The 26,429-nt window shown below is 48.1% G+C and overlaps 1 protein-coding gene across 1 annotated transcript in view; it reads left to right on the forward strand.

Moving 5' to 3' along the window:
• IP6K1 (inositol hexakisphosphate kinase 1) overlaps window positions 1-26,429 on the forward strand; it is a 157,519-nt gene that overhangs the window by 25,550 nt on the left and 105,540 nt on the right. The window contains exon 2 of the mRNA XM_030205291.1: window positions 2,881-3,220. Within this exon, the coding sequence (XP_030061151.1) occupies window positions 2,998-3,220 (223 nt within the window). The 5' untranslated portion in view covers window positions 2,881-2,997. The remainder of the gene's footprint in view (window positions 1-2,880; window positions 3,221-26,429) is intronic.

The following is a 26,429-nucleotide window of genomic DNA, read 5'->3' on the forward strand; positions in this document are numbered from 1 at the left end:
TTTGTCAGCAGCTCATATTGCAGGTCAGAGCAACGTGCAGGCCGATTATCTGAGTAGGAATCAAAATCGACCCAGCGGAGTGGGAACTTGCAGATGAAGTATTCCTGCAGATATGTGCCAAATGGGGAAAGCCCGTAATAGATCTTATTGCGTCAAGCACAAATGCCAAAGTCCCGTGCTTCTACAGCAGACGGAGAGATCCTCGCTCGGCAGGGTTGGATGCCTTGGCTCAACCCTGGCCTCTGGGCCTCCTGTATGTGTTCCCTCCATGGCCCTTGATAGGGCAAGTTCTCCTGCGGATTCGGCTACATCAAGGAGAGGTGGTTCTCATTGCCCTGGATTGGCCCAGGAGGCCGTGGTATGCGGACCTCCGGCGGATGCTGGTAGAGGATCCCCTGCTGTTACCTCTGGTACCGAACCTGTTAGGGCCCGGTGACCATGGAGGACGCCTGCCACTTTGGTCTTATGCCATGGCTATTGAGAGGGCACAATTGAGACAACGGATATTCCAGTAAAGTCATTTCCACTCTCCTGCAGACCCGCAAGCGTTCCACTTCCTTGGCTTATGCCAGGATTTGGCGCCAATTTGAGGCTTGGTGCGCTTCTATGCGGGCGTCTGTCTCGCCAATACTTGACTTTTTGCAGGATGGTTTACAAAAAGGCTTGGCCTATAATTCCCTACGGGTTCCAGTGGCAGCCTTAGCATCTTTTCGAGGGAAGGTCGCTGGCCTCTCTCTGGCTGCTTGCCCGGATGTGACACGGTTTCTTAGAGGGGTGCTTCGGCTCCGTCCTCCCTTGCGGGCCTCGTGTCCGGCCTGGAACCTGTGGTTAGTTTTAAATGCCCTTCAGTGTTCGCCCTTCGAGTCGCTTAGGCGAGCTTTGGAGAAGGATGTGACCTTAAAGACGGTGTTTTTGGTGGCCGTGACATCGGCGAGACGGGTATCTGAGCTCCAGGCGCTGTCCTGTCGAGACCCATTTCTGCAATTCTCAGAGTCTGGAGTAATGGTATGTACGGTGCCGTCCTTCATGTCTAAGTTGGTTTCAGCGTTTCACCTAAACCAGCCTATTTTCCTGCCCTCCGTTTCTAAAGAGGAGTTTCCAGAAGCCTATGGGCAGTTGCACCTTCTGGATGTGCGAAGGGCTCTGTTGCAATATCGGCGCATGTCAAATGCCTTCAGGACCTCTGACCATCTTTTTGTTCTTTTGTCAGGTCTGCGCAGAGGGTCTCCAGCGTCTAAGGCCACTATAGCCCGTTGGCTCAAAGAAGCTATCTTTTCAGCATATCTGCTATCTGGCCGGCCTCCGCCTGAAGCCTTTAAGGCACATTCCACAAGAGCGATTTCCTCTTCTTGAGCTGAAACTGGAGCACTCTCTCTTCAAGAGATATGTAGTGCAGCTACTTGGGCTTCGAAGCTCTCTTTTGCCCGTCATTACAGGCTGGATGTGGCTGCCAGGAGAGATGCACATTTTGGAGCACAAGTGCTGGCGCGTGGTGGGGCTTGTTCCCACCCTATCTAGGGATTGCTTTGATACATCCCACTCGTAATGGATTCATCTGCTTGATGACAAGGAAGGGAAAATTAGGTTCTTACCTTGGTAATTTTCTTTCCTTTAGTCATAGCAGATGAATCCATGAGCCCTCCCTCAGTGGTTCATTATGTGATTCATGTTACTTTTATGTTCAGTTTTTCCTGTTGATATGTTCCCTCATTGGGAGAAGTTGGAAAACGGTCTTCAGGATTTCTGTTCAGTTACAGGAGGATGAGTTCATTCCCTCCTTTGACTTATAGCTCCAGTTTTGGGGCGTTCATCCGCTGTGACGGAAGTTCATGTTATTATGCTTTGTGGTGTAACACTGCTTTGGAAGCTTCAAATACTGAAGAGGCAGATGGAGCTAGCTGGCCATGAGGCACTATGGTTTTTCAGTGCTCTCTATCTCCCCCTGCTGGTTGATGGACACAACCCACTCGTAATGGATTCATCTGCTATGACTAAAGGAAAGAAAATTACCAAGGTAAGAACCTAATTTTCCTTTTTCAAAGGGAAACTACTAGATCTGTTTCCCTATGAAAGTTAGTCTGCAGGCTAAGGGGACAAAGTATCATTGGGCCTGCAAGCTTAACTATATATGAAAATTGCCTTCTAAAAAGATATATTGAAGGGACTTCAGAGTGGGAAAGGCAGAAAGAAATCTGCAAGAGAATACATTTTTTGGCATTGCATACTGAATGGGTTCCAGAAGAGAAGGGTGGAGAATAGGAAGCCAGAGAACAGGTCATGAAGAGAAATGATGTTAAAGGTCATGTGAGAGTTTTGAAGAAGGATAAGAGGATAGAATGGCTCAGAATTCATCTGTTATACTACTACTACTACTAATAATTTCTGTATCACTACTAAACGTATGCAGCCCTGTACACAGGTACTTTCTCTGTCCCTAGATGGTTCACAATCTTAAGTTTTTGTTCCTGGGCCAGTAAAGGATTAAGTGACTTGCCCAAGGTCACAAGGATCTGCAGTGGGAATTGAACCCAGGTAGCCGAGATGAAAGCCTTCTGTACTAAACATTAGGCTGCTCCTCCACGCTTCGCCTATGGTAGGCTGCTTCAGGGACAATGACTAAAGGTGATTTTACAAGCACACTTCCCCTTAGTGGAGATAAGGACTGCTGGCACCAGCCACAGCACTCCTTCCCAGTAAACAATTGCTCCTACTTGGTCGTTGTCATCTACTATTATAGTTCACCTGCCTCTTTTGTGTCACTACAGTGGGTGTGATTTAATAGGTAAATATGGATGGAAATAAGGCAAAATATAATTTGTGTTCTCTTCTGGCTATTACATAGAGATCCTTTATTTCAGATTTTTTTTTGTTTTCTTGTAGAACAGAGGCAGCAGTCCATCTTTGACTGAGAAGCACTGATCCCCAATAGCCAGGCAACCTGATTGTGGCCTACATGCCATCCTGCATGCACTGCAAGAGCAACGTGCCCTCAACGCAATGTGCATTTGTCGAACCATGGAAGTGGGGAAGTATGGTAAGAAGACAGGTCAAGATGGAGTCCGAGGGGTCCTGCTGGAACCTTTTATCCATCAGGTGGGCGGTCACAGTAGCATGATGCGATACGATGACCACACTGTCTGCAAGCCCCTCATTTCCAGAGAGCAGCGATTCTATGAATCTCTCCCACCTGAGATGAAGGAGTTTACACCTGAGTATAAAGGTGAGATGGGCATGTGTGTCCTATTCTGCATCATGGTTCCATATTTTCAGTGATAGATTGTGTGACATAGGCAGCTCTGACTACTCGCAGCATAGGTAAAATGCGAGAGGAAAGGGAATGTGTGTTGCAGGCTGGTCTGAAGCTATACTCATTTTTCAGTTACCTAAGGATGATCCATTTTAAACTAATGGTCTGCCCCATTAAGCTTTGTGATCGGTTAATGATCGTTAGGAAAGCATATTTTGACGCATCAATTTTTAACAAGCTCTGCTGTGACTTTGCGGTGTCTTAAGGTTTTCTGGTCTCATGACAGTGACATAGTAAATGATGGCAGATAAAGACTAGCATGAACTATCCGGTCTGCCAAATAAGGTTATTAGGGTGGTAACTGTCGCTCTATAGAGGTTACCTTTTTTTTTTTTTTTTTTTAAATTCTGATGCTCCATGTAGGTTACTTATTTTATTTAGGGTTGTAACTGCCACTCCATGCAGGTTTTCCCCTTCTATTCATTTTTTTTAGGGTGAAAGTCATTTGAGCTTTGAGTGGTAATAGGGAGAGATCCTCTCTGTTTATCCCATGCCTTTTTCTATTTCATTACTGCTTATGGTCCCCACCACCTCTACCTGAAGGGTATTCCAAATATATTTCCTGATGTTTCTTTAAAAGTCTCTTCCTTTCAGCTTCATTTCTTGTCCCATGGTTCTGTAGTCTTCCTGTCTTTGGAAAAGCTATGTTTGTTCATTAACACTTTTAAAGAATTTAAATTTCTGTATCGTATTTCCTCTGTCCCTCCTTTCTTCCAGAGTATACATATTTAGGTCTTCAAGTTTGTCTCTTCTGGTGCAGACTCCACACCATTTTGTTCACCTTTTCTCTGAATTACTTTGTTTTTTGATATCTTTAGCAAGATACAGCCCCCAAAACTGAACATAGCACTCCCAATGAGGCCTCAGCAGTAATCTATACAGGGGAATTATCATCACCTGCTTTTTGTTCAGTCTAGTATCTGTATGGTCTTAGCCACCATCTTGTAAACATTGAAATATAGAAAATGAAGGCAGATAAAGACCACATGGCTCATCTGTTCTGCCCGTCCATATCAGCTACTAACCTTTTCTTTCTTTTAGAGATCCTTTGTACTTGTCCCAAGCTTTCTTGAGATCAAATGTAGTTTTCGTCACCTCCACCGGGAGGCTGTGCCACTAATTCACCGCTCTTTCCATGTAGAAGTATTTCCTGAGGTTACTGCCCCCTCATTCCACAGCTTCTTTTCAATTGAAAGAGACTTGTATCTTATGCATTTATGCCACAGAGATATTTAAATGTGTTTACCACATCTACTCTGTAGAACCTTTCTTCTAAAGTATACATATTGAGTTTGTCTGTCCCCACAGGGCTAGTGCAGCCTGGTGAACATAGTAAGCATGGTAGGAGGATGCTGAGCTTTGAGGATGCCAGAAGGTGCTGTGATCACTCTTGCCTGCTGCACTGGTCCTGCACTGAGGGAGCAGTAGGAGTGTGATCGGAGCACAGGGCTCGCGCTGAAACCCTTTCCCTTCTTGTGCTGTGCCTCCGGGCCCTCGGTAGTGATCAACAAGGCTTCAGCCCTAAGTGTCACTGAGCCTTCAAACCCATATGCTTGTGAGGTCCCACTGGCCCTGTCCCTGCTCCCTCTGGCCTGACCTTATGTGTCTGAGAAGGCCAAACTTGCAGGGTCTCTTAAGCACATGGGCTTGGAAGGCTCAGAGGCGCTTAGTGCTTGAGCTTTGATTGCTACTATGGTTGTGGAAGCATGACATCAGTGGTGGCAGCAGAACAGAAGGTGGTAGGTTTGAGGGGAAATACTGTTCTTTTGACTTTTCTTCAAAATGTTCAATAAAGATTTATTGAAACAAATGTGTGGGTGATGAAGCAGAAAACAGAGAAGGGGAAAAAAGATGAAAGGGAAGATCAATGTCAGATGTAGAAAGGAAAGAGAAGGCAGGAACATAGAGAAATGGAAAGGAGACTGGAAAAACAGCTTAGGAGATCCACACATGGAAAGTAGAAGGAGTGCCAAGAGAACAAAGGTAGAAATGAAAAAAATATATATTTTGAATATTGGTAACCGTCGTTGGGAAAACATGACTATAAAGTCTGCTTACTCTAATTTTCCAGTAATAGGTATACTGGTGCTGTAGAATCCTATGGACTCATTTTCAAAGCACATACACACAAAGTACCATAGAGGCATATTTTCAAAGCACTTAGCCTTCCAAAGTTCCTTAGAAACCTATGGAACTTTGGAAGGCTAAGTGCTTTGAAAATATGTCTCATAGTAACCTATGGCACTTTGTGTCTAAGTGCTTTGAAAATGAGCCTTTATGTTATTTACAGTGCTGTTTTTGTAACAGGTAAAGATGTAGTTTGAATTCTAGGAGTCATGGCTTTTATGGTTTCTTAAGTTTGCTGTATTGGCTCTGAATGCGTTTTTGCAGGGATTTGTGTTATGTTACAAAGTGTCTAGCATTGAATAGACACAGCGAAGATGACAACAGAACCACGCAGTAATGGTGCCGTAGAAGTTTGATCAAAATAAGGCACAATTTGACACTGGTCTGTGTTTCGGCCTCGTGACCTGCATCAGAAGTCCATAGGAACATAAGTTCCTTAGCATAAGCAGCAGATGAATCCGGGAACTGATGGGTTGTATCCGCTTACCAGCAGGTGCAGATAACACTGAACAGAAAGCAGTGACACTGGATGCCCAGCTCCTTGTCTCCTCAGTATATCTCTAGCTACAGCAGGTGGTGGATGGATTTCTCCTGGCTCTTGGATTCTTGGAGAGCTCCTGGGCTGTTTGGGGTGGGGACGTGGAGTGTGGGGACGTTTTCCTGAGGGTGCCAAACTTGAGGACATACCTGCTCTCTGTGGTCTTCCTTTCCTAGCTGTCTGGGGGAAAAAAAAAAGTTTCTTCTCCTCACAACTTTTGTAGACAGCCAAAGAAAAACGGAGAATTTATTTTTATTTTCTTGGTAAGCTGCCTGCCTGGTGTTCAGCTTCCTGCTAGGCTGTGTGAAGGGTGGGAGCGCCGTTTGGGCTCCCTCAGAGAGTGCCCGCCTGTCTTTTTTTCCTTCCCCGCAGTGCTGGTGAGGGCTTTTAAGCTTTGTTTTTTTATCAATGGGCGCTGTGGTGGGGGTCTGCTAAGGGGCAGTTAGCAATGGCGGCGGAGACGGTCAAAAGTTGTTCACGTCGTTCTGCAGCAGGAAACTGTTTGGCGCGGTGCTAAGTTGCGATGGGGGAGTCTTTAGAGCCGCGGGTGACTGTTCCCGCGCTTTGGACCATGCAGCCTGCGTTTCTATGGCGGCTTCTGATGCGCCTTTGGAGCCCTTGCCTTTTGCTCCTCCTGAGTCTTCCCGCCTTCCCGGTTCAGCGGGTGCGGGGGCCAGCAGCACTGGAGCAGATCCTGGTTCTTTTTTGCAGTCTTCTGGGTCTGATATGGAGTTCTCTCCAGACTTTATTTTGTTGCTTCACCAGGCTTATTTGCTCAAGAAAGGGATCCCTGTGGAGCCTTCTCCTTTTCCTCAGGCTGCTTTGGAAGCCAGGGAGACCCTCCCTGCTTAGGGAGATTTTGGGTCTATCTCTTATCCGGAAGACATGGCTGTTAAGCGCAAACGCTTATCCTCTTTCCCTGAGGGGGGATCTGTTGCCCCAATTTCTTCTCCAGTGTTGCTGGGATCTGGGGAATCTTCCAGACTCTGTAAATTTGAAGATTTTGAGGAGGGAGGAGCCCTTGCTTGGAGAGCAGGATGATCCTTTTGAGGTTCGGATTTTTCATCGTGAGGAGCTCCCTACTCATCTCTGAAGCTTTAGCTGCAGTAAATATTTCAGATCCTGAGGAACTTGCAACTGCTTCTATAAACCCTAAAATAACTAGTACTAGGAAGCAGTCTAGGAATTTCCCAATGCATGAATCCATTCAGGAGCTCATTTCTGCTCAGTGGGCAGATCCTGGAAGTACTTTAAAAGTGGCTAGAGCCACAACCCGGCTCTATCTGGTGTCTCCAGCAACCTTTAGAGACCTTTTCCTTGCTCAAGGTAGATGCTTTGGTGACGGCAGTCACTAAGACGACCACTCTCCCTGTAGAAGGGGGTGTTGCCCTTAAGGATATGCAAGACAGGTGTCTTGAAGCCTCCCTTAAGCATTCCTTTGAAGTGGCCTTGTTGGCCTTACAGGCTTCTATTTGTAGTTCTTATGCAGCTAGAACTTCCCTTTCCTGGTTTCAACAGACTATGGAACAGGATTCAGCTTCGGGGGTTTTGGTTGGTACTCCGTTGGAGTCGGCTCTTGCCTATTTGGTGGATGCCCTCTATGACTTGGTCAGAGCTTCGGCCAAGCAGATGGCTCTGGCTGTTCTGGCACGTCGTTTACTTTGGTTACGCCACTGGGCTGCTGATATGGCTTCTAAACAGCGTCTCAATAGATTTTCCTTTAGGGGAAAGTTGCTTTCTAGTGAGGATCTGGAAAAGATAGTTAAAGATTTGGGGGATTCTAAGTCCCATCGTCTTCCAGAGGACAGGCCTAGACCTGGTCCTAAATCTGGTTCTGCTAGGCCTCATTTTTGGGAGGTTTGACGGTACTGTCATGGCCGTAATTCTTCGTTTCAGCATTCCAGATTCCAGCAGAAGTCTTTCTTTCGGAATGGCAAGAGACCGTCAGGAGCCTCAAATAGGTCTCAAGCTCCCAATCGCCCTGCCCAATGATGGGGCATGGGTCTATACCTTGGTCATTTCCATAGGGGGTCGATTATCTCTCTTTCATGGGGTGTGGACCACCATAACGTCCGACCAGTGGGTCTTGGATCTTATAAGAGACGGTTACAGGTTAAAGTTTGCCGTTCCCGTCTGAAACGGATTTTTGGAGTCTCATTGCACTACGGCTTCCAGAAAGCAGGCCGTTCTGGCTACGTTGCAAACATTGGATCTTGGGGCGGTGGTGCCGGTTCCTTGGGCCGGTTGGCGCACAGGCCATTATTCTTTCAGACCCATTCTCGACCTTAGGAAAGTGAACGAGTGTCTTTGAGTTCATCACTGCCGCATGGAGATGGTGCGGTCGGTGATCGCCTCTGTTCAGCCATGGGAGTTTCTCACGATCTTGGACTTGAAGGAGGCGTATTTACACATTCCCATTTGGCCTCCTCATCTAAAGTATCTTTGTTTCTCTGGCTTGGGTCGCCACTTTCAGTTCGGTGCACTTCCTTTTGGCCTAGCCACAGCTCCTCATACTTTTTCCAAGGTATTGGTAGTTGTGGTGGCCTCCCTCAGGAAAGAGGGAATCAAAGTTCATCCATATCTCGATGATTGGTTGATTCGGGCGGATTCTGCACAGGAAAGCATTACAGCCACCTCTCGGATCCTGGAGTTCCTGCAGTCCCTTGGTTGGGTGATCAACTTTAACAAAAGTTCTTTACTCCCCTCCCAAACTTCAGAATATCTGGGAGTTTTGTTCGATACATCTCTGGGACGTGTTTTCTTACCGGAAAGCAGAAGGATCTAGCTTTGCTCTCAGATTCACAGCCTGTTGTATTCCCCTCGTCCTGGAGCCTGGGATTACGTCCAGATCCTGGGGTTGATGACAGCCACTCTAGAAGTAGTTCCTTGGGCGAGAGCTCGCATGTGCCCCCTTCAACGTGCCATGCTGAGTCGCTGGTCTCCAGTGTCCTAGGATTATTCTTGTCGACTGGCGTGGCTTCCATTGGCGAGAGGCAGCATGCTCTGGTGGCTGTGTGCTGACAAACTTTGATCCCCTCTCTGGGTGATTGTAGTGACAGATGCCAATCTCTCAGGATGGGGAGCCCATTGTATCCAATGGGTGGCTCTGGGCCAGTGTTCTCTGATGGAGGTGAAGTGGTCCATCAACCGATTGGAATTGAGGGCAGTCAGTCTGGCCCTCAAGAGGTTTCAGGGCAACCGGTTCGAGTTTTTTCGGACAACACCACAGCGGTGGCGTACATCAGTCACCAGGGCGGCACTCAGAGTCTAGCCTTGGCTTCAGAAGTGACTGTCCTTCTGCAATGGGTGGAGACTCATCTTCTTTGTCTCTTAGCAGCTCACATAGCAGGACAGAGCAACGTTCAAGCCTACTTTCTCAGCCGTCATGGCCTCGATTCGGTGGAGTGGGAACTGGCAACGGAGGCCTTCAATCAAATCTGTCTACAGTGGGGCACTCCAGTTATGGATCTCATGGCGACCAGGCAAAATGCAAAAGTACAAAAGTTCTTCAGCAGAAGGTGGGAGGTAGTTTCTGCAGGTCTAGACGCCCTGTTACAACCTTGGCCAATGGTCGGTCTTCTTTATATCTTCCTGCCTTGGCCCCTAATTGGATGTCTACTGCATCGGATCAGACTTCATCGAGGCCTCATGGTAATGGTAGTTCCAGATTGGCCATGTCGGCCATGGTATGCAGATCGTGCAACTTCTCGAGCAGCCTCCTCTTCGACTTCAGGTCTTCCCCGGGCTACTTCATCAAGGTCTGGTACAGATGGAGGAAGCCTCCTGCTTTGGTCTTACAGCTTGGCTCTTGAGAGGGCAAATTTGAGGAAGAAGGGTTATGAAGACTCTGTGATTGCCACCTTGCTTCGGGTTCATAAGCGTTCCATGACCTCGGCTTATGCCAGTGTGTGGCGTACGTTTGAGGCGTGGTGTGCAGAGTGTGCCTGGTCTCTCTTTAAGACTTCTGTTTCTCAAATTTTGAACTTTTGTGCAGCAGGGTCTTCAAAGAGGGGGTTGTCTTTTAACTCCCTTCGGGTGCAAGTCACAGCTCTTGCCTGTTTTCGGGGGCGTCTAGCTGGTTCTTCTTCGCAGCCCATTCAGACGTGGTGCGTTATTTGAGAGGTTCTCGTCATCTTTGTCCTCCCCTTCTGTGTCCTTGTCCATCTTGGAAGTTAAATTTGGTCCTTAGTGCTTTGCAAAGCCCTCCTTTCGAACCGTTGCATTCCGCTTCGGTTAAAGATCTCATGTTGAAGACGGTGTTTCTGGTGGCTATTTCCTCTGTGCGCAGAGTTTTGGAATTGCAGGCTCTGTCGTGTCGAGGAGACGAGCTGGGCGTCCAGTGTCACTGTTTTCTATTCAGTGTTCTCTATCTCCACCTCCATCTTCACCGCTGATGAATCCAGGAGCTGGTGGTTTGTATGGTAGGTGGATACAACCCACTAGTTCCTGGATTTATCTGCTGCTACTAAAGGAAAGAAAATTATTAGGTAAGACGTAATTTTACCGTCCATAATCATCTATATGTTGACAAACATATTTAAAACATATATAAAATTTCTTAAAAAAACAAATTCCTTGTCATCAGCAATAGATGAATCCATTACGAATGGGTTGTGTCCACCTACCAGCAGGGGGAGATAGAGAACACTGAAAACCATAGTGCCTCTAGGACGGCTAGCTCCATCTCCCTCTCAGTATTTCTCTATCTCCCAGCAGGGTTGGACGCAGCTCGTTCAGCTCCTTGAAGATTCTGCCTGGGGTGGCTCCTGTGCTTTTGCCAGTTGTAGCAGGGGTGTTGTGGCTAAGTGGAGCCCACTTTAAAGGCACATTGGTTCACCCTTTCCCTGCTTTACCCTTCCCCCTGTGTGGATGCAGGCATATAGGTTCGCCCTTTCCCTGCCTTTCCCACCCTCTTCTGCCTCCGGAGTGCCTCTGTAGCTGTTTGCCTCCAACTTTCCTCACAGCGTTAAAAAAAAAAAAAAAAAAAAACCCGCGCTTTTCAGCGCTGCTATTTGAGGCTTTTCCTGACTGTGCAGCGTGACCGGAGCTCGTGGACTCGGTTCTTTGAGGTAAGAGCGGTACTCAGCTCCTCCGGGGAGGGCCCACGGACGGCGTTCCGATCGGGGTGATTTTGGCGCGAAGCCGCCATTTTGAATTTTATTCCACCGTTTTTCGGCGATGGCTGCTGAGGGAGTTAAGCGCTGTTCCCGTTGTTGCAAGCGCAGATCAGCAGTGGGGCTCTGTAAAACGTGCTGTTTAGACGGTAGAGCTAGTACGAGCATGGCGAGCGATGATTCTTCCCGCTTGTTGGAACTGGCAGCGGGCGCCATCGTGGAAGCACCACATGCCTCGACCCCTGCAGTTGCGGAGGAGTCTGAGAGCAGAGGGGCGCCTCGGGCCGAGGCTACCAGAGGAGCTCCGTTCCCCATGGCTCCTAATTCGGAGACGGGAGGTCAGGGTGAGTTTTTCTCCCCCGTGTTTGTGCTTGTTTTACATAAAGCCTTCATGCTGAAAAGAGCTCTGCCGCAGGTGTCTGACACTGCGTTGCTACCTGGTCCCTTTCCGACTAATGATGGCCCGGGGCTGATATCAGACGTGGATGCCCCTGAGCGTTGGATGCACGCTAAGCATAGACGGGTAAATTTCCCGCCGGAGAGTGGCGCATCTCCCCCTCCCTCCCCTCCCCTCCCACCATTGTTGGGCTGTGGGGACTCTGAGGGATTTGGCAGGCCTTCGTGGTCTGAAGAGCCAGAGGAAGGTGCCGGTTTGCCACTGGATCTGGATGATCCCACTGCGTTTCGGATTTTCCACCGCGATGAGCTGCCAGCACTTACCTCTGATGCCTTACAGGCCCTCTCTATTGATGACCCTGTTCAAGGCGGGGCCTCCTCTGGTAATCTGAGGATGGCGAGTACTAAGAAGTCTGCTCGTGCCTTTCCTTTGCATGACTCTATCCAAGAGCTTATTTCTGCTCAATGGGCTGACCCTGAGGGGCCCTTGAAAGTGGCTAGGGCGATGGGGCATCTTTACCCTCTGAGTGAGGAGCACTTGGCCCGTTTTGGGATGCCTAAAGTGGATGCCTTAGTCATGGCGGTGACAAAAAAGACCACCCTCCCAGTAGAGGGAGGGGTCGCCCTGAAGGACATTCAGGACCGGCGGCTGGAATCAGCACTAAAACGGTCCTTTGAGATTTCAGGCCTAACCTTAAGGGCGTTTTGTTTGCAGTTTTTATGCTGCTCGAGCCTGCCTCTCTTGGTTACAACAGGCAGTGGAACAGCCCGTGGATGGTGCGGAGTCCCTCGCTGAGGTTGCACCGCACATGGAGTCGGTCTTGTCATTTTTAGCTGACGCCCTCTATGATCTGGTCAGAGCTTCGGCTAAACAGATGTCTGTGACAGTGTCCGCCTGCCGCCTTCTATGGCTACGGCATTGAGTGGCTGACATGGCCTCTAAGCAAAGGCTGGTGAAGTTGCCCTTTAGGGGCATTCTGTTATTTGGAGAGGAGTTGGAGAAGATTGTTAAAGACCTGGGGAATGCTAAACCCCAGCGGTTACCTGAGGATAGGCCGCGGCCTTCTTCCAAGGGTCAGTTGGTTCCCTCCTCCTCCAGACCTCGCTTCAGTGAAGCTAGAAGGTATCGCCCGGTGCGCTCTGCTGGGTTTACTCAATGTGCCCGCTTTCAGCAGAGGAACTCCTTTCGCTCGGACAAACGCTCCGCAGCAGCAGGCTCAAGGCAAGGAGTTCATGGCCGTCCTCCACAATGATGGGACGCCGGTCCACTCCTCCTTTGCAGCTGTATGAGGATGCCTTTCCCTCTTTCTCGAGGAGTGGACCAAGATACCTCAGATCAGTGGGTCCTGGACCTGATCAGGGAAGGTTACCAATTGGATTTCGGTGCCCCGGTGAGAGACGTGTTTGTGGAGTCCTGATGCGGCACTGCCGTCAAACGGATGGCGGTAGAGGAGACCTTACATGTCTTGTTACACCTTGGAGCGGTGATCCTGGTGCCTCCTGCCGAACACGGCTGCGGTCGTTACTCCATTCTGTGGTGCTGCGAAAAGGTGGGTCTTTTGGCCCATTCTCGACTTAAAGAAAGTCAACGAGTCACTAAAAGTGCGGGATTTTCACATGGAAACCCTGTGCTCCGTCATTGCGGCGGTACAGCCAGGAGAGTTCCTCATGTCTCTGGACCTAAAAGATGCTTACTTGCACATTCCTATATGGCCCCCGCACCAACGGTTCCTCCCTTTTGGGGTGTTGGGAAAACATTTCCAGTTTCGGGCCTTGCCTTTTGGCCTCGCCACAGCTCCCCAAACCTTTTCTAAGGTAATGGTGGTAGTAGCTGCCTTTCTCAGGCGAGGGGGTATCCGGGTTCACCCGTACCTCGACCACTGGCTCATCAGAGCGGACTTTGCAGAAGAGAGTCGTCATGTAACTGCCAGAGTGGTCTCAGTACTGCAATCTCTGGGCTGGGTTGTCAATATTCCTGACCTAAAGCGGTGCAAGCTTCAGAATCAGGTCCGTCTGCTCGTGAGGATGCCTTGCCTGCGAGCTTGGGACTTTGTCCAGCTGTCGGGGTCGATGACGGCCACCTTGGAAGTGGTGCCATGGGCGAGAGCACACATGAGACATCTACAGATTGCCCTGCTTCAACGATGGTCTCCTATGTCCCAGGATTATCAACGCAGACTCGCGTGGCTCCCTGCGGCCCGACTCAGTATGGAGTGGTGGCTCTCAGACAGCATGCTGCGGCGAGGAATGCTGTTAGCGCTTCCCGATTGGTGCCTGGTGGTAACGGATGCCAGCCTGAAGGGCTGGGGAGCACATTGCCAGGGAAGCTATGCCCAGGGTCTGTGGACACCCGAGGAAACGGGGTGGTCCATCAATCGCTTGGAACTGAGAGCGATATTCCAGGCTCTTCTGGCCCTTCACAAGACTCTGGAGGGACTGGCTGTCAGTGTTCTGTCGGACAGCACGACAGCACTGGCCTACATAAATCGACAAGGTGGCACTCAGTGCAGAGCACTGGCTGCGCAGATTTGCCACTGGGCCGAGCTACATCTGCAGTTTGTCAGCAGCTCACATTGCAGGTCAGAGCAACGTGCAAGCCGATTTTCTAAGCAGGTATCAAATCGACCCAGCGGAGTGGGAACTGGCAGACAAAGTGTTCCTTCAGATCTGTGCCAAATGGGGAACGCCCATAGCGGATCTTATGGCCTCAAGCACAAATGCCAAAGTCCCGCCCTTTTTCAGCAGACGAAGAGATCCTCGCTCGGCGGGGTTGGATGCCTTTGCTCAACCCTGGCCTCCGGGCCTCCTGTATGTGTTCCCTTCTTGGCCCTTAATAGGGCGGCGACTCCTGCGAATTCGGCTGCATCAAGGAGTGGTGATACTCATTGCCTCGGATTGGCCCAGGTGGCCGTGGTATGCGGACCTCCGGCGGATGCTGGTGGAGGCTCCCCTTCCTTTGCCTCTGGTACCGAACCTGTTGACGCAGGGCCCGGTGACCATTGAGGATCCATGCCACTTTGGTCTTAACGGCATGGCTATTGAGAGGGCGCAATTGAGAGACAAGGGCTATTCTAACAAGGTCATCTCCACTCTCTTGCAGGCCCGCAAGCGTTCCACTTCCGTGGCCTATGCTCGGATCTGGCGCCAGTTGAGGCTTGGTTTGCTTCTAGAGCAATCACACCCATGCGGGCTTCTGTCTTGCCGATACTTGACTTTTTGCAGGATGGTGTACAACAGCTAATCTCCATACTCTTTTCCACTTAGTTTTAAAAGCTTTGTACCACAGCATTAACAGATAGAATCTAACAGCCACTGCAGGATCTAATTTAGTATTTCCCCCACCCCTAGGACTCCTCATTTATAGTCAGTTATTGTAATTAGGGTAACAAGCAAGGAGTGCTCTTATAGAGTTTTAAATACATTTCATCACCATCTAAGAAGGAAATACTAAATAAATCATACAATATACTATATAAAGTAAAAGAAACTTTTATATTAGGCTAATATCCTTAATACTATAGCAAATTATTGAAAAACTCAAAAACACTAAGATGGAGTCAGCAGTCCAGCAGCGAGAGGGGTGCTATCCAGTCTTTTGCATTGAGTGTCACATGTATGATTATCTCCCAGTTGGTGAGATGTCATATGTTTGCGCCCGATGCAAAGAGCTCCTAGCTCTTAGAGAACGTGTCCGTTCTCTTGAGGCTAGAGTAGCAGACTTGGTGGAGCTGAGGGAGACAGAGAGGTACATAGAGGAGACCTACAGGGATGTTGTAGAGAAGTCCCACCTCCAGTCTAGCAGCCCTTGTGCTACCTTGGAGGAGGGAGGTCTCCTAAAAGGAGAGCATCACCCTGGTGAAGTAGGAAGTACTCCTGTAGCCAGGACCTGCCCACCAGGGGATGTACTATCCTCTCGCACCGAGGATATGTCTCCAAGTGCTGCCCGGGAGGGAAAGGTTAGGACAGCTGTTGTAGTTGGTGATTCGATCATTAGGCATATAGATAGCTGGGTGGCTGGTGGACGTGAGGATCGCCTGGTGACTTGCCTGCCTGGTGCGAAGATGGCGGACCTCACTCGTCACCTAGATAGGATTTTAGATAGTGCTGGGGAGGAGTCCGCTGTCTTGGTACATGTGGGTACCAATGACACAGGAAAATGTGGGAGAGAGGTTCTGGAAGTCAAATTTAGGCTCTTAGGTAGAAAGCTCAAATCCAGATCCTCTAGGGTAGCATTTTCTGAAATACTACCTGTTCCACGTGCAGGGTCCAAGAGACAGGCAGAGCTCCAGAATCTCAATGCGTGGATGAGACGATGGTGCAGGGAGGAGGGTTTTAGATTTGTTAGGAACTGGGCAACATTCTGGGGAAGGGGGAGCCTATTCCGAAAGGATGGGCTCCACCTTAACCAGGGTGGGACCAGGCTGCTGGCGTCGGCATTTAAAAAGGAGATAGAGCAGCTTTTAAACTAGAAATGGGGGGGAAGGCCGACAGTCGCTCAAAAGCGCATGGTTCGGGAAAAGGTATCTTGCAAAGATACCTCACAAACAGGGAAGATAGGGTTTCTGGATAGTGAGGTTGCACAACAGACCGTGGTAGACCAGGTGCCCTTAAATACAACTAAAGATCAGACAAAAGATGTCAAATCAATAGTGTCAGGTACTAAGCATCATGCAAATAAGAACAACAAGCATACTCTGAAATGTCTATATGCAAATGCTAGGAGTCTAAGAAATAAGATGGGAGAGTTGGAATATATTGCACTAAACGAAAAATTGGATATAATAGGCATTACTGAGACCTGGTGGAAGGAGGATAACCAGTGGGACACTGTCATACCGGGGTACAAAGTATATCGTAGTGATAGGGTGGACCGGACTGGTGGAGGGGGTAGCATTGTATATTAACAAGAGCCTTGACTCAGATAGATTACAAATTCAGCAGGACACAAATCACACCTTTGAATCATTGTGGGTTGAAATTCCATGTATAAAAGGGGAAAAAACGGTGATAGGAGTGTACTACCGTCCTCCTCGCCAGGATGAGCAGGTAGACACAGAAATGATAAAAGAAATCAGAGACGCGAACAAAATGGGCAATGTGATGATAATGGGTGACTTCAATTATCCAAATATAGACTGGGTAAATGTAACATCGGGACACGCTACAGAGATACAATTCCTTGATGAAATCAAGGACAGCTTTATGGAGCAACTGGTGCAGGAGCCGACGAGAGAAGGAAAAATTCTAGACTTGGTCCTTAGTGGAGTGCATGATCTGGTGAGGGACGTTATGGTACTGGGGCCGCTTGATAACAGTGACCATAATATGATCAGTTTTGATATTGACCTTGAAGTAACTGTACACACAAAGTCAAATACGTTAGCGTTTAACTTTAAAAAAGGAGACTATGATAAAATGAGAAGAACGGTAAAAAAAAAACTTAGGGGGGGCAACTGAGAGAGTAAAAACTGTACAACAGGCGTGGACGCTGTTCAAAAATACCATCCTGGAGGCCCAGGCCATACATATTCCGCGAATTAGAAAAGAAAGACGGAACTCCAAAAGACAGCCGGCCTGGTTGAAAAGTGAGGTGAAGGAAGCTATTGGGGCTAAAAGAAACGCCTTCAGAAAATGGAAGAAGGAAACGTCTGAAAATAACAAGAAGCAGCATAAGGAGTGTCAAAGCAAATGCAAGGCGCAGATAAAGAAGGCCAAGAGGGATTACAAAAAAAAGATAGCATTAGAGGCAAAAAAACATAGTAAAAAAATTTTTCGGTATATTAAAAGCAGGAAGCCGGCAAAAGAATCGGTTGGGCCGCTGGATGACCGAGGGGTAAAAGGGGCGATCAAGGAAGACAAAGACGTAGCGGAGAGACTGAATGAATTCTTTACCGGTGTCGGAAATGGTATTTCAAGCGGACGAGTCGGAGAAACTTACTGACTTCACGGTAAACCTGGAGGACGTAATGGGGCAGTTCGCCAAACTGAAGAGTAGCAAATCTCCTGGACCGGATGGTATTCATCCTAGAGTACTGATAGAACTGAAAAATGAGCTTGCGGAGCTACTGCTAGTGATATGCAACTTATCCTTAAAATTGAGCGTGGTACCGGAAGATTGGAGGGTGGCCAATGTAACGCCTATTTTTAAAAAAAGTTCCAGGGGAGATCTGGGAAATTATAGACCGGTGAGTCTGACGTCGGTGCCGAGGAAAATGGTAGAGGCTATTATTAAAATCAAAATTACAGAGCACATCCGAGGACATGGATTACTGAGACTGAGTCAGCACGGCTTTTGTGTGGGGAAATCTTGCCTGACCAATTTACTTCAATTCTTTGAAGGAGTAAACAAACATGTGGACAGAAGGGAGCCGGTTGATTTTGTGTATCTGGATTTTCAAAAGGCGTTTGAAAAGGTACCTCATGAAAGGCTACAGAGGAAATTGGAGGGTCATGGGATAGGAGGAAATGTCCTATTGTGGATTAAAAACTGGTTGAAGGATAGGAAACAGAGAGTGGGGTTAAATGGGCAGTATTCACAGTGAAGAAGGGTAGTTAGTGGGGTTCCTCAGGGGTCTGTGCTAGGACCGCTGCTTTTTAATATATTTATAAATGATTTAGAGATGGGAGTAACTAGCGAGGTAATTAAATTTGCTGATGACACAAAGTTATTCAAAGTCGTTAACTCGCGACAGGATTGTGAAAAATTACAAGAGGACCTTACGAGACTGGGAGACTGGGCGGCTAAATGGCAGATGACGTTTAATGGGAGCAAGTGCAAGGTGATGCATGTGGGGAAAAAAGAACCCGAATTATAGCTACGTCATGCAAGGTTCCATGTTAGGAGTTACGGACCAAGAAAGGGATATGGGTGTCGTCGTCGATAACACACTGAAACCTTCTGCTCAGTGTGCTGCTGCGGCTAGGAAAGCGAATAGAATGTTGGGTATTATTAGGAAAGGTATGAAAAACAGGTGTGAGGATGTTATAATGCCATTGTATCGCTCCATGGTGCGACCGCACCTTGAGTATTGTGTTCAATTCTGGTCGCCGCATCTCAAGAAAGATATAGTAGAATTGGAAAAGGTGCAGCGAAGGACGACTTCCCTATGAAGAAAGACTAAGGAGGCTAGGGCTATTCAGCTTAGAGAAGAGACGGCTGAGGAGAGACATGATAGAGGTATATAAAATAATGAGTGGAGTGGAACAGGTGGATGTGAAGCGTCTGTTCACGCTTTCCAAAAATACTAGGACTAGGGGGCATGCGATTAAACTACAGTGTAGTAAATTTAAAACAAATCGGAGAAAAGTTTTCTTCACCCAACGTGTAATTAAACTCTGGAATTCATTGCCGGAAAATGTGGTGAAGGCGGTTAGCTTAGCAGAGTTTAAAAAGGGGTTGGATGGTTTCCTAAAGGACAAGTCCATAAACCGCTACTAAACGGACTTGGAAAACTCCAAAATTCCAGGAATAACATGTATAGAATGTTTGTACGTTGGGAAGCTTGCCAGGTGCCCTTGGCCTGGATTGGCCGCTGTCGTGGACAAGATGCTGGGCTCGATGGACCCTTGGTCTTTTCCCAGTATGGCATTACTTATGTACTTATAATTTCCCTGCGTGTTCAAATGGCAGCCCTGGCATGTTTTCAGGGGAAGGTCTCGGGCCTCTCCCTGGCTGCGCATCCGGACATTGCATGGTTTCTTAGAGGGGTGCTTTGGCTCCCTTGTCCGGCTTGGAACCTGGGGCTAGTATTAAAGGCCCTTCAGTGTTCGCCCTTCGAGCCGCTGAGGCGAGCTTCGGAGAAGGATGTGACCTTAAAGACGGTCTTTTTGGTGGCCATTACATCGGCGAGACGGGTGTCTGAGCTCCAGGCGCTGTCCTGTCGAGACCCATTTCTGCAATTCTCAGAGTCCGGAGTAATGGTACTTACAGTGCCTTCCTTCCTGCCTATGGTGGTTTCAGCGTTTCACCTAAATCAGCCTATTTATCTGCCCTCCTTTACTAGGGAGGAGTTTCCAGAATATTTTGGGCAGTTGCACCTTCTGGATGTGCGCAGGGCTCTGTTGCAGTATCTGCAGATGTCAAATGCTTTCAGGACCTCTGAGCACCTTTTTGTATTGTTGTCAGGTCCTCGCAGAGGGTCTCCAGCGTCTAAAGCCCCTATAGCCCGTTGGCTTAAGGATGACATTTTTTTCTGCATATCTGCTATCTGGCCGGCCTCCGCCTGACGCCTTTAAGGCACATTCCACAAGAGCGATTTCATCCTCTTGGGCTGAAACGGGAGCACTCTCTCTTCAAGAGATATGTAGTCCAGCTACTTGGGCTTCTAAGCTCTCTTTTGCCCGTCATTACAGGCTGGATGTGGCTGCCAGGAAGGATGCGCTTTTTGGAGCACAAGTGCTTGCACCTGGTGTGGCTTGTTCCCGCTCTATCTAGGGCAGTGACGGCGAACCTTTCAGAGACCGAGTGCCCAAACAGCAACCCAAAATCTAATTATTTATCGCAAAGTGCCAACAGGGCAATTTAACCTGAATAACAGGTGCCGGTACTCATGGGCGGGGTCACCACATATGACTCCACCCCTATGATAGCCACACCCCTTACACCAGCCTTGGCGCATATAAACATACATTATTGAAAATATTATACTAGTATAGGAGAAAAAAATAACATGATTTTTTTTCATTATAAATCATTTCTGTAAGCTGTTACAGCTCCAGTATACCCAGTGCAAAATAAGACAGCAGATGTAAATTCTCAAATTGGACATATTCCAAACACTCAAATGAAAATAAAATGATTTTTTCTACCTTTGTTGTCTGGTGATTTTGTTTTTCTATCCATATTGGTCCTAGTCTCTGATTCTGCTGCTCTCTATCTATTCTCTTAACTCCGTTTCCAGGGCTTCCTTTCCATTTATTTCTTTACTTTCCTCCTTTCTTCTTCATTTCTTGCCCTCCTTCCATGTCCAGCCACCCTTTTCTCCTGCCCAGCACCCAGCATCAGGACTCCCAGCATCCAGCACCAGGCCTCCCTCCCTCCCTCCGAGCACCAGGGCCCCCCCTCCTCCGAAATTTAAAAGGCATTCCTGGTCGGGGTTAAGGTGGCGTCGGCAGTGGCTGCGAAAGGTGTGTTGTTTTCTCTGCACGCCTTCAGCCTTCCCTTCTGTCTCTCAAGCTCTGGTCCCGCTGTTGCGGAAACAGGAAATGAGGGTTGGACCAGAGCTTGAGAGACAGATGGGAAGGCCGAAGACGCGCCAAGCAAACAACACAGTTTTCGCTGCCGATACCGCCTTAACCCCGACCAGGTATGCCTTTTAAATTTCAGAGGAGGGAGAGCGGCCTGGTGCTTGGTGGGAGGGAGGACGGACGGACCAGCGACGGCGCGCGTGCCAACAGAGAGGGCTCTGCGTGCCCTAGGTTCGCCATCACTGATCTAGAGATTGCTTTGATACATCCCATTCATAATTGATTCATCTGCTGCTGATGACAAGGAAGGGAAAATTAGGTTCTTACCTTGGTAATTTTCTTTCCTTTAGTCATAGCAGATGAATCCATGATCCCTCCCTGATTGACTCTGTTTTGTGTTCAGTTTTTCCTGCAGACATGTTCCCTCATTGGGAGAAGTTGGTAAACAGTCTTCAGGATTTCTGTTCTACTACAGGAGGTTGAGTTTGTCCCTCCTTTGTGTTATTGCTCCTGTTCTGGGGCGTTCGTTCGCTGTGAGGAAAGTTCATGTTATGCTACTTTGCGGTTTAACACTGCTTTGGAAGCTTCAAAATACTGAGAGGCAGATGGAGCTAGCCGTCCTAGAGGCATTATGGTTTCCAGTGTTCTCTATCTCCCCCTGCTGGTAGGTGGACACAACCCATTTGTAATGGATTCATCTGCTGTGACTAAAGGAAAGAAAATTACCAAAGAACCTAATTTTCCCATATATACATATATATATGTGTGTGTGTGTAATTTTTTTTTAAGATAGTGATCATATGGCACATAATATTCAAGTTGTGGTCATACCATGGAGTGATACAAAGGTATTAGAACATCCTCATTTTTGTTTTCCTTCCCTAATAATTCCTAACATTCTGTTTGCTTTCTTGGCTGCGTCTGCACACTGAGCAGAGGGTTTCAACATATCAACGATGACACCTAGATAATTTTCCTGGTCGGTTACTTCTAATGTGGAACCTTGCATGTTTTGGGTTCCTCTGTTCCACATGTATCACTTTGCACTTGCTCACATTAAAAGTCATCTGTCAATTTGGTAAGGTCCTCTTGCAATTTTTCACAAACCTCTTGTGATTTAAGAACTTTGAATAACTTTGTGTCATCGGCAAATGTAATTACCTCACTAGTTATTCCCATCTCTAGATCATTTATAAATATGCTAAAAAACATCTGTTCCAGCACAGACCGCTGGGGAACCCCACTATCTACCCTTCTCCATTGAGAATACTGACCATTTAACCCTATTCTCTGTTTTCTATCTTTTAATCAGTTTTTAAGGAGGTCACGTGATGCGCTGGGAGCGGTAACAGCGTAGAAGCTGAGCTCGGGGGGTCTCGCTTCTCTCATTATACAATAATTACCTGGAAGGGCTTCAAAGAACGATTTTACACCAACTCGAGTGATTGTGGGTGTGTGTGGACCACTTTTTGATCTCTATGCCGGCTGGAACATCTAAACGGAACGTAAAGGTGGAGAAAGGGAAGCTCTCACCGACGCCTGCGGAACCCAAGATGGCGGATGGTGGGCTGGAAATGCACGCTGAATTTTCAGAACGGCAGCTAGCTCAGATAACAACAGCGGTCGGGGCTGCCCTGGAACCATGATTTGAATCGTTGGCGAATCAACTGGGGAAGCTAGATGCGAGCCTAGTAGAAATATCGAAGCGCACTCACGATTTGGAACAGTGAGTATCTACTCTGGATGACACGTGGAATTCTACTGCACTGAGAGTGGCATAGTTAGAAATGCAGCTCAAAGCACAAGCCGAGAAACTGGAGGATTTGGAGAACAGAGCGCGTCACTCTAATCTGAGGCTTGTTGGTATTCCCGAGTCTGTTACAGAAAAATGCCTTGGGCCCCTGCTGGAAAAATGACTGCAGCAAGAAATTGCATTTTCGGATAGCAGTGGGGGTTTCTGCATTGAGCGGGCTCACAGGCTCGGGAGATTGCAGGCTGAGAAGCTGAAGCCCAGGGATGTCATAATAAAAATTCATAATTTTATTCATAAGGAAGAGATCATGCAAGGATATAAATCTAAAAGAGACACCCTACAAAATGATGGCAAGCAGATCCTGATCTTTCCTGACTACTCTGCAGGCCTACAGGAGAAGAGGAGACGGTTTCATCCTGTCTGCTCTGCCCTAGCAGAAAAGAAGATTCGTTTTGCCCCGACATATCCAGCAGTCCTAAAAATTCAGAAGGATGGCAAATGGAGCTCGTTTGGCTCTGAGAAACTGGCTTTGGACTTTATAAATCGAGAGCTGGGTAACCAGGGGGGTGCCCCATGAGACTCAGGACCTGGAGTGCGGCAGGGTGGATCCTGTGTCTGCGGAGGTGTTGGGCTTTGTGGATCAGCAGCGCCGAGACTGAACTTTGAAAGACTGGTTGATTGTTTAATTCACTGTTTCTCATGTGGTACAGTAAGTTGTACATTTAGAGAGGAGCGGGGAGTCTTGCAGAAATGTGACTTTGGTGACGCGATAGAGGCGCCACTCTTAGACAGTTTCTTTGGGGGGGGGGGGGGGCGGGAGGGACGGGGTTTTGAGGGGGATAGTTCTGAAAGGGAGAGGGGGTTTTGGAGAGGGCAGGAAGGGGTAAGGGGTGGTTGGAAGGGGGAGGGGATGCGAGGGATAGACGAGGGTGGCTGTTCTGGCTTGGAGGGGGGGGGGAGATGAGCTGTGGATTCTTGCTTTGGATGGACGGGGTTTGATTTTTTACAACATTAATGGGGAGGAGAGGACGGGTTTGGGGGAAGGGCTGGGCCCCCAGACTCACTACAATTCAACTGTTGCCATCTTTAGCTGAGCATTTTGACAGATGGGTCTTCTTCATATAAAATAATTACATGGAATGTGGGGGGAATTTCCTCTCCGATGAAGCGGAGGAAAATCCTAACACATTTGAAGAGGCTTGAAGTGGACATAGCCTGCATACAGGAAACCAGGCTTTCAGATGCGGAACATAAGAAATTACAGAGAGCATGGGTGGGACAAGTAGATTGTGTCCTCTGGTATGAGAAAGGGGGGAGTGGCAATTTTGTACCGTAAACATCTTGTTTATTCATCTGAACTTATTTTGCATGATGACAATGGGCGATATTTGTTGGTGAAGCTGAATTTGCAGGGGACAGAAGTATATTTATCAGTTTATGCACCCACTCCCTCCACTCCGGATTTCTTTCCGGGGTTGCTACAAGCCTTGCTACCCTGTCGGGATAAAATGCTAATAATTTTGGGGGATATGAATGCCCTAATGAACACTGAAGTAGACTGTACGTGAAGACGGAGTGTGAGGTTGGACTGCGGGGGGAATCAGGGGATCCTTTCGTCTTTTGCCACTTCCCTTGGGGTGGTGGATGCCTGGAGGTCCCTGCATCCGGAGGTCCGGGACTACACGCACAGGTCTCAAGCCCATGGGACTTGGGCCTGACTGGATTACCTGTTCGTGTCTGCCCCTCTCTTTTCCTGTGTCACAGCAGCTGGAATAGAGCAAGAAATGATTTCAGACCACTCCCCGGTATGGCTCAGCATGGCTGGTCAGGTAGAGAGTCAGGCAGCCAGAATTTGGAGATTCCCAAGTTACCTAGTAAAAGATACAGACTTTACGGGGTTTTTACACCAGAAATGGGAGGAGTTCTCCCTGCATAATCACCAGCATAGATCAGACCCGGGTTTGTTTTGGTGCACAGCAAAGGCAGTAATGAGGGGAGAGGTCATTTCATATATAACTGCCAGACGGAGGAAAATTGCAGCCAGTATTCTCAATCTATTGGGCCAGTTGGGCAGGGCCAAGCGCACATATATAAATTCTCCAACCCAATCTAATAGAGATAATTATGAGGCTCTCCAGGCCACATTAAATTCTTTAATACATGAGCAAACCCAAAAAGGCCTCATTTATAGATTACAAAAATATGGCAATCGACAGGGGGTCTACTAGCGAAGATAGTTCGGTCTTGGGCCGGGAACCGCACTAATACTGCTTTGAGGAATACGGAGGGGGAGATAGTGACTAAAACACCAGACATGTTACACCTGCTAAAGAATTATTTTAGAGATCTTTATACTCCAGATGGCACTCCCTCTTGTAAGGCGGTGGATGACTTCCTGACTGCGGCCGGGGTGCCCAAGTTGGCCCCAGAGGCTCGTGAATGCTTGGCTCTGCCTTTACAACCGAGAGAGCTTCAGAAGGCTATTCGCAAACTAAAATCTTGCTCAGCGCCTGGGATTGATGGATTCTCTGGAGAATTTTATAAAACATTACAATTTCCCACTGATCCCGACTTTACTAGACTACTTTCAAGAAGTGATGGAGGTAGAGGAGTTCCCCAAATATGAAAACACGGCTTTGATCTCGTTGCTTAAGCCGGGGAAGTTGGCGGTAGACCCTGACTCATACCGGCCAATTTCCCTCATTAACGTGGACATTAAGCTTCTTGCTAAGATCATGGCTAATAGATTGGCGGAGCGTATTCCAACTTTAATAAGCTCCGCGCAGGTGGGATTTGTCCCCAAACGACATTCGGTCTTAAACGTGCGACGAATTCTCCTAGCCATGGCACATTGTACAAGTAATAATGATCCCCTTATGCTGGTTAGTCTGGACGCTGCCAAGGCGTTTGATGATGTAGATTGGGGATATTTGTTTCAGGTATTGGAGTGGATGGCGTTCCCGAGGGAGGCTATGCAGATTATTTGGGTGTTATATAAAGGTCTGGGAGCGCAGATTGTTGCAAATGGAAGTCGATCAGAATGGTTCCCGGTCCAGAGAGGAACGAGGCAGGGGTGTCCCCTGTCTCCGTTCCTCTTTGATCTTTCATTGATACGGATACGGATCCGTTGATACGGATGCTGAATGAGTCCAGGGGAGATCAAGGGGGTGCGCATTGGTGTGGAGGAGGTAAAGACCTTAGCTTATGCGGATGACATTTTATTGGCCTTGCGGGACCCCAGTCCTCTCTGCAGTATACCTTAGAAGTGTTGAGATGGTATGGAGGGCTTTCCGGATTCTCCTTAAATTTACAGAAATCCTGTGCTTTGGCCGTAGATAATACACTACGCGTGGGGTGGCAGGGAGACTTCCCGTTAAAATGGGCAGAAAATGATTTAAAATATTTAGGTATATTCCACGGGATCTGACCTCCTTGTACAGAATCAATGTTGGTCCAATGGTGGAGTGCAAGAGACACAAGCTGGCCTTGTGGCGGGCCCTGCCGCTTTTGCTGTGGGGGGCGCATCGCGCTCTTTAACATGCTCATGGCCCCAAGATGGCTTTATCTCTTCCAACAGCTGCCTGAGGGGTAAGGAAGAGAAGCTCATGAACGGGCTTATTCAAAGTTTTTTGTGGCAAGGTAAGCGCCCTAGATTGCCAATGTCGGTGATCACGACCCCACGGGAACAGGGGAGGATGGGGATTTTGAGTGTGAGAAATTTTTCGATAGCCTGCGCGATGCACCACATTAACGATTGGTATCGGGGCACTAAGGAGTTCTCCATCACGGAGGTAGAGACATCCATCTTTCCCAGGACACATTTCAGTTACCTTTTACATTCGGGTAACCGATTACCTCAGCAGGCGTTTCGGAAGCATCCCTTGTTGCAGTCGCTTAGAGCCACGTGGAGGTGGGTGTGTAGGAGGCATCACTTTACGGCAAAAACCACCCTCTGCTTTCCCTCTGTAATAATCCAGATTTTCCACTGGGGCAGGGCAATGGTATTTT

This window comes from Microcaecilia unicolor, chromosome 6, assembly GCF_901765095.1.
Source record: "Microcaecilia unicolor chromosome 6, aMicUni1.1, whole genome shotgun sequence".
NCBI lineage: Eukaryota > Metazoa > Chordata > Amphibia > Gymnophiona > Siphonopidae > Microcaecilia > Microcaecilia unicolor.